The 13,208-nt window shown below is 48.5% G+C and overlaps 7 protein-coding genes across 10 annotated transcripts; 4 read left to right on the top strand and 3 right to left on the bottom strand.

Annotated features, from left to right (window-relative positions):
* Positions 1-188: 188 nt before the first annotated feature.
* Positions 189-933, bottom strand: LOC118514026. The gene is made up of 2 exons (XM_036060501.1): positions 804-933; positions 189-724 (listed from the first exon to the last, which is right to left on the bottom strand). The coding sequence occupies exons 1-2, from the start codon at positions 846-848 to the stop codon at positions 266-268; spliced, it is 504 nt and encodes a 167-aa protein (XP_035916394.1). The 5' UTR covers positions 849-933; the 3' UTR covers positions 189-265.
* Positions 688-3,090, top strand: LOC118514025 (lumican-like). Its single transcript, XM_036060499.1, has 3 exons — positions 688-744; positions 1,756-1,897; positions 1,960-3,090. The coding sequence occupies exons 2-3, from the start codon at positions 1,821-1,823 to the stop codon at positions 3,023-3,025; spliced, it is 1,143 nt and encodes a 380-aa protein (XP_035916392.1). The 5' UTR covers positions 688-744; positions 1,756-1,820; the 3' UTR covers positions 3,026-3,090.
* A 119-nt stretch (positions 3,091-3,209) lies between these two features.
* Positions 3,210-4,639, top strand: LOC118514024 (leucine-rich repeat-containing protein let-4-like). The gene is made up of 2 exons (XM_036060498.1): positions 3,210-3,294; positions 3,360-4,639. The coding sequence occupies exons 1-2, from the start codon at positions 3,260-3,262 to the stop codon at positions 4,441-4,443; spliced, it is 1,119 nt and encodes a 372-aa protein (XP_035916391.1). The 5' UTR covers positions 3,210-3,259; the 3' UTR covers positions 4,444-4,639.
* A 161-nt stretch (positions 4,640-4,800) lies between these two features.
* LOC118510062 (insulin-like growth factor-binding protein complex acid labile subunit) lies at positions 4,801-5,901 on the top strand. The gene has a single exon (XM_036051452.1). It carries the CDS (start codon positions 4,801-4,803, stop codon positions 5,899-5,901), a length of 1,101 nt encoding a protein of 366 aa, XP_035907345.1.
* On the top strand, positions 5,696-7,347 carry LOC118514021 (protein flightless-1-like). The gene is made up of 2 exons (XM_036060494.1): positions 5,696-6,088; positions 6,212-7,347. Exons 1-2 carry the CDS (start codon positions 6,083-6,085, stop codon positions 7,319-7,321), a joined length of 1,116 nt encoding a protein of 371 aa, XP_035916387.1. The 5' UTR covers positions 5,696-6,082; the 3' UTR covers positions 7,322-7,347.
* Positions 7,348-7,367: 20 nt separating this feature from the next.
* On the bottom strand, positions 7,368-9,113 carry LOC118514019 (cell division control protein 1-like). Of its 3 annotated transcripts, none has more exons than XM_036060491.1 (4): positions 9,021-9,113; positions 8,616-8,915; positions 7,757-8,551; positions 7,368-7,692 (listed from the first exon to the last, which is right to left on the bottom strand). In XM_036060491.1, the coding sequence occupies exons 2-4, from the start codon at positions 8,773-8,775 to the stop codon at positions 7,520-7,522; spliced, it is 1,128 nt and encodes a 375-aa protein (XP_035916384.1). In that variant the 5' UTR covers positions 8,776-8,915; positions 9,021-9,113; the 3' UTR covers positions 7,368-7,519. The 3 variants fall into 3 exon arrangements, with proteins under 3 accessions (XP_035916384.1, XP_035916386.1, XP_035916385.1); XM_036060493.1 differs by having other exon boundaries at positions 7,394-7,692; positions 8,616-8,899; positions 9,021-9,108; XM_036060492.1 differs by having other exon boundaries at positions 7,394-7,692; positions 8,616-9,049.
* Positions 9,114-9,315: 202 nt separating this feature from the next.
* LOC118514018 (enolase) lies at positions 9,316-12,631 on the bottom strand. Of its 2 annotated transcripts, XM_036060489.1 has the most exons (4): positions 12,287-12,367; positions 11,264-11,342; positions 10,834-11,107; positions 9,316-10,642 (listed from the first exon to the last, which is right to left on the bottom strand). In XM_036060489.1, the coding sequence occupies exons 2-4, from the start codon at positions 11,278-11,280 to the stop codon at positions 9,608-9,610; spliced, it is 1,326 nt and encodes a 441-aa protein (XP_035916382.1). In that variant the 5' UTR covers positions 11,281-11,342; positions 12,287-12,367; the 3' UTR covers positions 9,316-9,607. The 2 variants fall into 2 exon arrangements, with proteins under 2 accessions (XP_035916382.1, XP_035916383.1); XM_036060490.1 differs by lacking the exons at positions 11,264-11,342; positions 12,287-12,367 and adding an exon at positions 12,391-12,631.
* Between the last annotated feature and the right edge of the window lie 577 nt (positions 12,632-13,208).

Below are 13,208 nucleotides of genomic sequence, written 5' to 3'. Positions count from 1 at the left end.
AGAGTTCCCTAATCCGCCTAAAAAATTATGATTTCCACAACACATTCCCGAGGGGCCATGCGCACATAACCCATAGTGCCGAGAACACGGTCGAAACATTTCAACGCTCACTGGATCGCGCCCGAAAGTATGCAATCATAATACAGCTCCCTTTGTGAGTGATTCGAACAGCAATCCAGTCAGTCAGATGGTATTTTGAAGTTTTGCAAACATTTATTCGGAACACTGTTCCATGATCATATGCATCCTAGTCGTATCCTTTTGCTTAACCCGAAATTTGGCTCACAGCGCTGCCGAGCGTAGTTGCCAGCTGGGTCAGCGTCGTCTGGAGCGGCACCAGAGCCGTCAGATTGAGCGCGCTCAGGTTGGCAACGAGCGTGGACAGAATGGTCTGCACGGTTCCGAGGGCTGGCACCAGCGTGGTCAGCGAGGTTCCGGCACCGGCAACGACGGTTGCGATTTGGTTCAGCGCATTGGTCAGCAGAGTGTTGACCGTGGCCAGTGCACCCTGTGGAACGGCCAGCAGCGAGATGGTGGAGTTGGCTAGTCCGAACAGCAGCGACAGTGCGTTCGCAACCACCGACGACAGCACGGACTGGGTGGTCGAGCCGGCCGACACGAGCACATTGTTCAGCAGGGTCGTGATTTGCGTCACCAGGTTGGTGACCGTCTGCGAGAGGGTGGTGAGTGTGCCCAGCAGGAACTGAGGTGCTGCCTGGGTGGCCTAAAGCGTCGTCCGATGCGGTTAGTATCAATAGAAGAGCGTCCTAGCGGCTGGGACTGGATCGCAAGACAACACTTACCACAGCCAGGCTCAGAGCAATGGCAAGAACGTACACGGCTTTCATTTTCAATACAAGCTGCTGGGAACGATCCAGTATAAAGGTCTTAACGACTTACAGATGAACTATGATAAATGTTTACGTTTTGCGAGCTGTCTTATATAGTCGAACAGCGGGCCGGGTTTGAGCAAAGTTCGAACAATCGATAAATTGTTTGGCGCAGTTTTTCGAAGACTTTGCGATCGCGAAAGCCGTCCTACTTATGAGAAACTGATCTGACGTAGAACGCCGAGAAACGAGCTTATAGAATGTTTTTCTTTCTCCGATAGCGACTTTTTGTGTCCAGAGCGCATGTGTTACGTCAGTGTGAGGAAGATTTCCAATGCAAAGTGTCCTACAAAGAAAGTATCCAAATCTTCTCAACGATCATTAAAAAAGTGTCTCTAGACACTGATGTTTGCACAGCTGTCACTGTTCTCAATTTCTCCAGACTTTTGGTCCCCTGTACGGAGCATCAGAGAACCAGCTAGAAGCATTGAACACTTTTATCCAATAAATAAAACTGATTAAGGTATGCAAAAAGGCTCTCTTGTACATGAACTTAAGGCATCATATGTATGCTTGGCTAGTGGATCAATCATTTCGAAAACAAACCAGACCCTTTGATTGGTGACTAGATACTGGAAGCATCGGGCTCGAACTCTGACGAGCCTTCATAAGGTCTCACTATCATTCGGCTAATAGTTGGAATTCATCTGACAACTACGACTATAGCCTCTATCGATACTCTACCCGTTCGTTCTACCTGCTCGCCACCACAATGATCGTGGCTGTGTGTTTGGGTTTGCTGTTTGCTAGTTCATAGCTAATTCAATCAAAACTAAACTAACTCTAACGTATTCTACGGCAATGTGCGCAGTCCTCAAACAATGGGCCACCGGTGTTAACGTTTGGTAATTGAACTATTATTTAGCCCCTTTTTTACTAGCTAATGGGCTTGTTGCGCTAGCTAGAGAGACAGTACTCTAGCAGTAATTGATGTTTCGTCGAGGCAACAGGACCACCAAAAAAAGACTGCTGCAAATGACTATCGGATCAGTGCATCACTTCCTGAGGTATTCATTACGCAGATGTGTCCCGACTGTCGTAATCATTGTCAATGTGTTGCCCATTCTAGCCTCTCGTTCGCGACCACCATTGCAGCATTCCATGTAATCTGCCTCAACCATGATAAAGAGGCATGTACCGTGGAGAACCTGCATCCCGAGCATGAAGGAACGTTTGTCCTGCACCACCTACCGGAATTGGTGTGCGTCCTGTACTTCTCCCAGCTTATGGCTAAGACCGTAGATCACACCATTTTCAGCAACTTAGAACCCAAAATCAAGACAGTGTTGATAACTGATTCTGCCGCCGTTAGCAACGTCATCTTACCACGCAACATTACCGTGGAGCATCTGTACGTCGTCAAAACTGGGCTGGAGGCAATGCGTTTCGAGCAGAACGATGTACTCTCGGTGCTGTATGTAGAAAAAGCTCCGCTCAGTCACGTGCCACCTACATTGGTCAACTTGAGGAATCTAACCTACCTCAAAATTAATCACACTCCTCTGGAACAGCTCCATTTGGAGCTGTTTTGTAGCTTACGGGCTCTTATGACGGTAGATCTCAACCACAACAAGATACACTACCTAACGGGTCCACTACAACGTTCGCACGAGTGTGGTCCGAAGCTGGCAATGCTCATGCTAGGCAACAATCGACTCACGACACTGCATCCGCACGTATTTGTACCGTTCGGCTTGCTGACAAGCATCAAACTGTCGGAGAATATGATCGAGACCATAGCGGGCGGCTTCAAGAACACTCTCGTGGGTCAGCTAGCGCTCTCCGATAACATGCTGCTGACGTTCGACCTGTGCGACTGCGTCCCAATGCCAAACATCACCTTTTTCGAGATGGATGGCAATAAGCTTACCCACGTGCCGAAATGTCTGGAAAGGATGCCGAACGTGGAGGTTATCATTCTCGAGAGTAATCAACTGTCGGCCGTTTCGATCGCCGAATTTAAGGGGTTGCAACGCTTGCAGCACATACGGTTGGCCTGGAATGCGATCGTGTCGTTTACGGTGCATGAACATTCGCTGCCACCGGGACTGGTCGGTATAGACGTGCGATACAATCGTCTGGAGCATCCAAACATTTCACAAGCGGTGGCTCAGCGAGTAAGGATACGTGTTTAGGAAATCGCATCTGGAGTGGATCAGAATACTTTGACTCAGTGTCACACCTCCATAACTACATTAGCAATAAGTAATACACAATGGATGTTGAACAATGGATGGTGTTGTTTTGTTTTTCGTTCGCTGCATTGTTATACAAATCCCATATCATCGTGTATCGGTATATTACTCAACTCTACAGCCCACACCAAAGTCAGTTCCCGACGGCGACGATTGAAAGTTCACGGCATATATATGATGAGTAGCCTGTCGTTTTACTTATGGAGAAGGTTGTCACATTCTTGCTATCCTGTCATCCCAAACGCCGAACTAACCTGTAGCTCTCAACTTACAGCCTGTTTCTCGCCAGTATCGTAACATTGGAAGGCAGTGGTGCGTTTCAGTTTCGCTGTGAGCTGATCAGAAAGAACTACACCTGCACCATTGCCAACTACAATCCAGTGACGGAAGGCTCGTTCCTGTTTAACCACGTGCCCAACAGGACGGACAAGATTGTGTTTAAAAATCTGCTCCTTCCTATAGTGCGCAGTACGCCGTTCAGCTACATACCTCCCCATGTTGGAATGTTGTCGTTTAGTGAGTCGAGCCAGGTGCGTGTAATGATCGTGCCTAGCAACATTTCCATCACCCAGATTACCGTAACGCTCCCCTCAATGAATAGGATTCGGTTCGAAAGGAACTGCACCCTGGCGCAACTGCTAATCATGCAAAGTAACTTAGTAACGTTGCCACCATCGCTGCCCAATCTTCAAGCTCTATCCTTCTTGAAGCTCTCCCAATCGCCCTTGGAAGCAGTCAATTTAGCATCCTTTTGTAACATCTCACAGCTGGCAACCGTTAACCTCAGGAACAATCTGATCGCCTCGCTAACGTTTCAAGCTGCTCCAAATCCAGGGTGCAGTCCAGCCCTGACAAAGCTAGCGCTGAGCGGCAATAGGCTCAGAGTGGTTAACATGACAGTGTTTGCCAGTATGCGAGCCCTTCGGACGATCGACTTCGAGAACAACTGGATCGAGACGGTAGAGGGACAGTTCAACAACACCAACGTCAGGACGGTGATACTAACAAACAACAATCTGCTAACGATAGATCTGTGCCGGTGGAGCACGATGCCTGGCGTAGTGTCGTTTACCTTCGCCAAAAACAGTTTGCAGCAAACGCCGAAATGTTTGGGACGTTTGCCACGGGTGAAGTTTCTCAACTTTAACCACAACAAGCTGACGCGCATAGCGATCGAAGCGTTCGCAATGCTGAAGGAGCTAGAATTTTTGTATTTCACCAGCAATGCTATACGGACGGTCACCACCAATGGTAGGCAGGTGCCGCCGAGACTGCGGGAAGTTTACTTCGACCACAATCCTCTGCAGTTTGTGAACTTGACGAGCTTATCGCTCGGCTCGCTACGAGTTCACACCTAGAATGAAGTGTGTCGGATAAGTTAATGTGTTTTTAATGATCGCCAGAATAAAAGCAATTATGCAATTGTGAAGTCATCTCAAGCTGCTAGGCTCCAGAGAATCCAGAGCCTCCTCTGCCTCGAGCGTTTAAATCATTAGGGGGTTTCATTGTGTCGCAACAGGTAATCAAGTCTACGTCACACACACATCCCTAACATCATCTGCTGTAAGTGCTACAAACATCGGTGCCGAACCGTCTGTTATCTGCAGAGGTCCTCGCGATATGCATAGATTGCATCGAACATGTACCTTCGAACAAGATCGTGCGTATGTCTACATCTACTGGCCATACTCACATCGACAGCACTCGGTTATCGCATGGTTTGCGAAGGAAACATCACCAACCAGTGCTTCATCGAGCATCTCAATCCGGCAAGGACGAACCTCAGCTCGTTCCGTGCCAAACTGCCTGCAGGTGTTGTGTTTGTACAGCTTCGTCACCTCGAAACTTCAGCAATCGATCAGTCGGTTTTCAACTGCTTTGGAAACTCTGTCGTGCAGGTGAACATCGTGGATTCGCGAGCATTGCTGCAGATCATTGTGCCCAGCAGTTTCACCGCCAAGCAGCTTGAAGTTAGAAAAACACAGCTCCACTGGATACACTTCCAAGCGAACGAAGCCATTACGGAGCTGTGGATCAGCGTCAGTAATCTGAAGGAGCTGCCGCCGTCGCTTAAGAGTTTGAGCAATTTGGCTTCCCTGCAGCTGAAACGTTCCAACATTCAACAGCTTAATCTGGACCTGATACAGTGGTGTCGTTCGTTAGACTCGTTGGATCTTACAGACAACAGTCTTCATACGATCACGACCACCCTCGGCAGCGAGCATAGACGCAACCTCTTCCTGCTGAACGTAAGTAACAATCAGCTCAGAATCCTGAACCTCGAAGTACTTGCGCCGCTCGGTTGGTTTAAGCACGTGGATCTATCGCACAACAAAATAGAGCTGTTGGTTGGTCGATTCTCTAGCGATCATCTCTACAAGCTAGATCTTTCCAACAATCGGCTCAAAACGCTTGACTTTTGTCAATGGCAGCGGATTCCCAGTCTGGGTGTGCTATTTCTTAATTCGAACGAACTTTCGCGTGTCCCGAATTGTCTGGCTCGTCTACCCGCCGTCTTCTACATTAATCTGAGCAACAATATGCTTCGGAACGTACACATGGACGCTTTCGGTGATATGGACAGGTTGGTGTGTTTGGATTTATCGGCAAACCGCATTGCGCTGATTAGCTTCCGCGAGGAGAAATATCCCACCCGGCTCAGGAGATTGATATTGAGCAAGAATAAAATAGAATGTGGGCAGCCGACCGACATGCCATTTTGTGCACTGGACATCGAGTTCCACCCGAGTCAAGCGCAGAGTTGCTGGGCGCGAAATGATAATACGCTTCAAAAGCAACTAGTAATTGACACCTAGAGACCAAATAATGGAGTAATGGAACAGAAATGACAAGCTTTGAGGCGTCAGGTTTGTCCGCTAAATCAGTTATTAGAAATTATATTCACATTACTTCAAAATAGAGGTTCTCGGACATTCACGGAGCAATCGCAACAAAAAAGGCATTATATGAGGGAGTTCTGCAAACATTGGCGCAACAATGAAGGTAAGTTTGCGTGCTCTAGCACTTGCCATCTCTCGGGCTCCCGTGTTTGTGTTCAGTTTCGAGCTCCTGCTGCTGTTTTGCCTACTGTCACTCGACACGGCTCCGTTCTCTGCTATGGCTCAGTTCCAGTGGGCCTGTGAAGACACCGCTGAGTACATCTGTATCATCACACACTTCAATGGAAAGCCAGCGAACCTTAGTGCATCAGACACCGCATCAAGCGACCTGACGGGGATACAGTTTAGACATCTCGACATCGCAACGGTCGATAGCACTATCATCAAGCACTTTCCAGCCTCCGTAGAGTCTTTACTAATCACCGACTCAAGCACGTTGCAGAGGATCGCTTTACCAGCCAACTGCACGCTTCAACGGCTGGTCGTCATGAAAACGCTGCTCAGTTCGCTGGAGTTCCAGCCCAACGATGCCCTCCATGTGCTGACGATCGTAGCGAGCAAGCTGCAGCAGATACCGGCCTCGATATATCATCTGCAAAACCTGGCAGTTATCAAGCTACAGCAATCCTTCATCCAGCACTTGGACCTGGACTTGCTGGACTGGTTACGACAGATGGAGACGATAGTGCTTTCGCATAACAAGATCCGAACCATCACGAGCACACTAGCCGGGAGTGAGCGGCGAAAGCTGCGCTTGCTGAATCTCAACAACAATCAGCTTAGAATCATTAATCTCGAGGTACTTGCGCCTCTGGCGTGGTTCGAGCATGTCGATCTGTCGCACAACAAAATAGAGCTGCTCGTGGGTCGATACGATGGTGAGATTCTCTCCAGCCTTCTGCTCTCGCACAATCGTCTAAAAACGCTGGACTTTTGCCAGTGGAAACCGATTCCAACCTTCCGACTGCTATCGCTCGAATCGAATGAGCTTTCCCGGGTCCCTAGCTGCATGCATCACATGCCGAACCTTTCCTACATCAGCATCAGCCACAACAAGCTGACGAGCGTTAGTATGGACGCGTTCGGTGATATGGACAATCTAACGAGGCTGGATTTGGCGGGCAATCAAATATCGCTGATCACATTTCACGAGCAAAAGCATCCGAAGGGATTGGTGGAGCTGATTTTGAAACAAAACAAGGTAGAGTGTAATACCTACCCGCGCGAAATACCCTTCTGTCCGCTGGACATTGAGTTTCTCCCTAGCTCGCCCGACAGCGCTTGGCAACGGAACGATAATGCCTTGCAAAGGCAGCTAATGATCACTACGGGATGAAATAAAATGTACGATTGCAGCAAACAGGCGACATCATTACTTTAACGAAATATTATAAAAATCTAAAAATGCTTTCGTATTTTTAGAAAACATTGCTTTATCGTTGTCTTCTTTATTGCGCCACTGGCTCCACGATTGCACAAGTACATTTGCCGCAATTATTGCATCGCATCACATCAGCTCACTTACCGTTGGCCCTTATTTCGGCAAGCGTTCGTATCTCGACCGGCAGTTGCAGTGTTCTCGGAGGAATTTGTAAAACACGTACAGCAAGCCCAACACGACCGGGACGGCCAGTATCACTACGTACGAGATCAGTTGATAGAAGCGCCGCGTCGTCCAGAGCACGGTATACTTGAGCGTGGTGCCATCTGTGTGTGGGAAAAGAGGCTTAACGAAATGCACTTGATTGAAGCGTAAACTTATAACTCTTACCGATCGCTGCATATCCGTACCCAATGTCCGGCACACTCATCCGATACGAACAGGTGGGCACGATTATTTCTAGCAACTCCTGCGTATCCTGATGGTAGCTCAGATCGAACGAATGCACCTTATAGGCCGTCTTCTTGTCCTGGCTCAACGGCCTGTACCGGACCGTTTTCAGCCGACTCCGATGTATTCGGGCAAACTGCGAAACGTGCAAATGGGCCGAAAAGATCACGTTCGGTTTCAGATTATGGATCGCAGTGTAGGTGAAGCTGGACGGAACATCCAGCACCGGTATGTGGCTAACAAAGATGCGCAAATAGCGATCGGAAACATCCGTCCCGGTGCTGTCGAGCATGCGCGGATCGTTCAACGTCATCTCCAGCGTAATCCGATTGATATTGTAGATCGTTAGATTATCGTTGATCACCCAGGCCGGTCGCTCGGAGAAATACTGCCGGAAGCGTCGCTTCGCAATCGGATTCAACGGTTGCCTCCCATCACCACCGATATCGTTATCGCCGGGGATGTAGATCACCTTCGCGGTCGGGTGGGTTGGGAAGATCGCTCCGAAGCGGGTGTAGTACTCCTCGAAATGAATTTCCGTCGAGTCGGTACCTTCGTCCATCAGATCGCCCAGAAAAATGATCACGTCCGGTTGCACATGCTCGACCGCCTGTTCGTAGTACCAGGCCAGATAACGATCGGAATCGTAGTTGGCCAACCCGGCGTAGAAATGTGTGTCGTACGTTTTGCCGAGAATTTGCGGATCCGCTACGAGCAGGATCTTCACACAGCCAGCTGGCGGGAGGAATCGGGTTACTATTCAACGTTGCGTAGCGTCAAACCGCACCATGATACGTACCTTCTTTACAATAAATATTAGACCATTTCAACTTCTGCAACACGTAGATCAGCACCTCGTTGTACAGTACCAGCAGCCCGAGCAAGATTACGTACACGCGCCACGCCGGATGAAGCCGGAGGAACTTTTTCTTCGTCCTAGCAAGCCAATTCTTTGCCATCGCACGGCGGTTTCGAACTTGCGAGCACGCGAAATACTTTTTCCAACCTTCCAAGAATAGCCAGCATCCAGCGATTTCGTAACGCTAGTCAGCAAACGACGCTATGCGGCAACATCGTCCTTTCCTGCGGCATCGGTGCGCTTGGCAAACAAAGGAGGAAAACGGTAGCCAATATGGGCTATTATTGTTTATAAGTTCAAAGGGCGTAAGGGCGTAATAAAAAAGAAAGGTGTAATTACGCTTACAGTGCACGGCCACTGATTTTTTTTTTGCTGAACTCCGTTTTGTGTACAAACAGACTTTTCGTGCCTCTCTCGTGCTTAATTTGACAGTTGAATGTTTTGGCTGCGTACGTTTGAATAGTAGCAGTGCAGTAAATCGCATGGATGACAAAAGCAGTGGCGTTTTGAAGAAGGAAAATGCACAACTTTATTTTGATCCCTTTTAAATATAATTTGTCCTTTTTTTGACCATATTAACAAAATCTTTTAATAGTAAATTTCTTTCGCGTAGCGTTCGCATTAACAAACCAACAACAAATTATTCCTACCATGCTTTCCGTGTATTATCGAATGGATCATGTACTTTCAGTAATGCATTGACAAACGTGGCTGTCACACTTTCATTTAACAATTATTAACATTCAATAAGTTTAAGCCTTACAATGTATGCTGCTTGTGGCGCAATTAGAGCTTCATGACGATAAATATATCGAGGTTAGGGGGTTGAATGAGGTGCTGTGGGCGTTCAGAGCCTATATTAGTGGGTCTTGATCATGTTCGCCACCAGCGAGTGGAACCGGCTTGAAGGACGGGAGGGAACCCCCGCTTCCTTACTGCGGTTTACGGAAGCTCTTTCCGGCGTACTTCGCGCCGGCACCGAGCTCCTCCTCGATGCGCAGAATTTGGTTGTACTTAGCCAAACGCTCCGATCGGCACGGTGCGCCGGTCTTGATCTGACCGGTGCTCAATCCCACCACCAGATCGGCAATGAACGTATCCTCGGTCTCACCGGAACGATGCGAAACCATGGTGCCCCAACCGTTCTTCTTTGCCAGCAGATGCGCATTGATCGATTCCGTCACCGAACCGATCTGGTTGACCTTCAGCAGCAAACAGTTGCAAGCCTTCTTCTCGACCGCGGTAGCAATGCGCTTCGGGTTGGTAACGGTCAAATCATCACCGACGATCTGGATCGTGGTGTTGGCAGTGATCTTGCTCCACGCATCCCAATGATCCTGGTCGAAGGGATCCTCAATACTGACGATCGGGAAGTCCTTGATGAAGCCCTGGTACAGCTGCTCCAGCGCGTCGGGAGCCAACCAGGCGCTCGGGTCCGATTTCGGGTTCTTGAAGTCCAGATCGTACTTGCCCTCCTTGTGGAACTCGGACGCAGCGACGTCCATACCGATTTCGACCTTGCCCGTGTAGCCGGCCTTGGCAATGGCGTCCTGGATCAGGTTCAGCGCTTCCTTGTTCTCAAGGATGTTGGGCGCGAAACCACCCTCATCACCGACGGCGGTCGCGTCCAGACCGAACTTGGCCTTGATCACGTTCTTCAGATGGTGGTACACCTCGCTACCGATCTTCATCGCCTCGGTAAAGGACGACGCACCGGTCGGCAGGATCATGAACTCCTGCATGGCCAGCTTGTTGCCGGCGTGGCTACCACCGTTGATGACGTTGAACGCCGGCACCGGCAGGATGATGTTGGCATTGCCGGCCAGATCGGCAATGTGTTTGTACAGCGGGACACCCTTCTTGGCGGCGCCGGCCTTGCAGATGGCCAGCGAAACGCCCAGAATAGCGTTGGCACCGAGCTTCGACTTGTTCTCAGTTCCGTCAAGCTTCAGCATCAGCTCGTCGAGCTACACGGGAGCAGAGAGGGCAATCACAAGCAGGAAAAGAGAGGCAACATTAAAATCCAACCGTTCTACAGCATCGTCGTTGCATAATCGCTTTCAATCGCTTTCGGTGCTAAAAATAAATGTCCCTTCTTCCGCGACGATTTTACCGCCTCGTGGAAGAGACAATCGGAGTTCAACCGAACTACACCTACCTCCTTCTGCTGCGTAACGCAAAGGTTGGAAGCCAACACAGCCGGGGCGATGGTCTTGTTGATGTTCTCAACCGCCTTCAGGACACCCTTGCCATGCCAGTTGGCCTTCTCGTTGTCGCGCAGCTCCAGCGCCTCGTGGACACCGGTGGAGGCTCCGGACGGGACGGCAGCACGGAACAGACCGAGATCGGTCACCAGGTCAACCTCGACGGTGGGGTTACCGCGCGAGTCGAAGATCTGGCGTGCCTTAATACTCTTGAACGGCATCTTGGATCTGGAAGGTGAAGAAAAAACCAAATAAATTCGTATTAATGTAAACACATTGTGATAATTCCATTGTTTCGCGCCCAAGCATTTTTTTACACTATCTCTCCCCTCACGTCTTTTTGGAATCGATTAAAATCTACTAACACAGGAGCCCTGGCCTTACATAATTCCTCGGATCATGCTCGTCCGTTGCGCGGAGCTATTGGCGCGATGGCTCTTGTATGTTGTTATTTACGTGGACGCTAAAAGTACGGAGGTTATCAGTTGTGGAAACCAGAAAAAGAAGAACACACGGCCCTCGTAAAGAGGCCCAAAAGGGGAGATGCGGCAGATGTGACTTGCTGCTGGTTTGTTTCCTAGCGACAATCCTATCTTTGAACACCTGATACTAGTTCGATCCTAGCATTGGCATTGGCTTTCAGTTTCAAATCGTTTGGCAAGAAAAACAAAATATTCTTTTGTAGGTAATTTTAGAACATTCCAAGCTTATCATAAAATGATATAAAATTGCGTCATTTAAATATTTCACAAAAACAAATTAATTTTGCATCATATTTTGTCAACCATCGCTACGGTTGTGTGAAAACGGAGAGGGGTGTCTGCATCGAGGTGGGAGAAGGGGGAGTTTGTTAGGCGCGTCTTCATTGACCTCTAACCGTATCTAGAGGTCATACACGATACCTATATGCCGGGTGAAAAACTCGCGCAAAAGGAGAAAGAAAACGGGCTTTCTCTACAAAATGTGGCAAAATGTCTGTCTAATTTCAATTATTGTATAAAATCAGCTGTTATTTAAAGGATAAAAATGGAAGCTATATAAAGCGAAATTTTTGGAAGAAATGACTCCCTTTTGATGATTTTCCTCTTTTCCTACATAGCCTAGCAGCCAACGCCGGCTGTTTCGCTTGGGAAGGAGGATCGTGAAAATCGAAAGGTGACCTTTGCCTGATAAGCTCAAGGTTAAATAAATGTTCCGCCGTCTCGTGTAAAACAATCGTAATCTAGTTTGCCGGATGCACCGCCTATTCAATCAGCACCGACACACACACACCAGAACGCGCGCGGCCAAACACGCACACACGCTGCTGCAAATGCAATTATTGTGCAATCGTTCGAGGATAGTTTTTTCACTTTCACCACACCTTTACATGCCGGTCGGAAAGCAGGAAAACCTTGAGAATCCTACCGATAAGAAGCGGTGGAAAAAGGTATACAGAAAACCGTGTGCAATCTCACGAGATTTCGCGACACCGGCCTACGATAAAATGGATTAATATTTCCCACACTTACTGCTTTTCTTTTACTTTGGGCAAAGACGATATGAATGGAGCACAAGAGATCGAGCACCGTTTTCACTGCACCGTTTGATGTGGAATGAGTACGCGGATCGTGCCGAGTTGATGAAAATTCACAGGAATTGGAATGTTGTACGCAGGCGTGAAGGCGGACCACAACCGGGTTGCACAACCCACCAGACATTTTAGATCACTTTGAGGCTAGGCCCTGAACCTCTCACCCTACTTGGCCCACAAATGTGTATTCGCAATAGTGCGTTCTCTTTTCCTCGTATTGGCTTTGGTCTTCTGTTCTTCTCTTCTGTATCATCGACAGCCGTTTTCGATTCAACCAGTCGTGTGTGTACACGGTGATTTAACACGCATGCGCGGTTTTGGTATGTATTGGAGCGTCGATGAATACTTGACACTTACGATGCCGGCACAGAACCAAAATACTAGCCAAACTGAACTAACCCCAATTCTGATTTCGTTTTAGAAAAGCAATATTTCTGCTGATATATATTAAAATGTCGTCAAGATCAACCCATTACCGAAAGCGCCGTCATTATCTGGAAGAAGCAGAGCGTGAATTCGAAGCCAAATACAATCGTATGAAGGCTTCTGGATCCTTTTGCCATATTGTGTATTGTGTATTGTGAGTGTTACAGTGCAGTGGAAAACCATTCGTGATCGCATTGGAAACCAACGCAGAACCAGGCGGATTGCTTACACGAGGCCATTAGAGAAATGAAAATCGGGGCCCTAAGAAAGCCATACGGGGGCCCCTATCACTTTGGAATACGTGTGAATCCAGCGGGCAAGCGAACTCGG

This window comes from Anopheles stephensi, chromosome 3 (genome assembly GCF_013141755.1).
Source record: "Anopheles stephensi strain Indian chromosome 3, UCI_ANSTEP_V1.0, whole genome shotgun sequence".
Classification (NCBI taxonomy): domain Eukaryota; kingdom Metazoa; phylum Arthropoda; class Insecta; order Diptera; family Culicidae; genus Anopheles; species Anopheles stephensi.
The sequence above is the reverse complement of the archived record's forward strand: the minus strand, read 5'-3'. Positions and strand labels throughout refer to the sequence as shown.

Excerpts from the sequence above, each read along its gene's own strand:
- LOC118514026 (XM_036060501.1), bottom strand. The coding sequence starts at position 848 with ATGAAAGCCGTGTACGTTCTTGCCATTGCTCTGAGCCTGGCTGTG. Across the intron at positions 725-803 it reads TTGCTCTGAGCCTGGCTGTG|GCCACCCAGGCAGCACCTCA; the intron begins GTAAGTGTTGTC and ends ACGACGCTTTAG.
- LOC118514025 (XM_036060499.1), top strand. The coding sequence starts at position 1,821 with ATGTTTCGTCGAGGCAACAGGACCACCAAAAAAAGACTGCTGCAAATG. Across the intron at positions 1,898-1,959 it reads TCAGTGCATCACTTCCTGAG|CCTCTCGTTCGCGACCACCA; the intron begins GTATTCATTACG and ends TGCCCATTCTAG.
- LOC118514024 (XM_036060498.1), top strand. The coding sequence starts at position 3,260 with ATGATGAGTAGCCTGTCGTTTTACTTATGGAGAAG. Across the intron at positions 3,295-3,359 it reads TCGTTTTACTTATGGAGAAG|CCTGTTTCTCGCCAGTATCG; the intron begins GTTGTCACATTC and ends CTCAACTTACAG.
- LOC118510062 (XM_036051452.1), top strand. The coding sequence starts at position 4,801 with ATGGTTTGCGAAGGAAACATCACCAACCAGTGCTTCATCGAGCATCTC.
- LOC118514019 (XM_036060491.1), bottom strand. The coding sequence starts at position 8,775 with ATGGCAAAGAATTGGCTTGCTAGGACGAAGAAAAAGTTCCTCCGGCTT. Across the intron at positions 8,552-8,615 it reads TAATATTTATTGTAAAGAAG|CTGGCTGTGTGAAGATCCTG; the intron begins GTACGTATCATG and ends TCCTCCCGCCAG. Across the intron at positions 7,693-7,756 it reads GTACGGATATGCAGCGATCG|ATGGCACCACGCTCAAGTAT; the intron begins GTAAGAGTTATA and ends TCCCACACACAG.
- LOC118514018 (XM_036060489.1), bottom strand. Across the intron at positions 10,643-10,833 it reads GCGTTACGCAGCAGAAGGAG|CTCGACGAGCTGATGCTGAA; the intron begins GTAGGTGTAGTT and ends GCTCCCGTGTAG.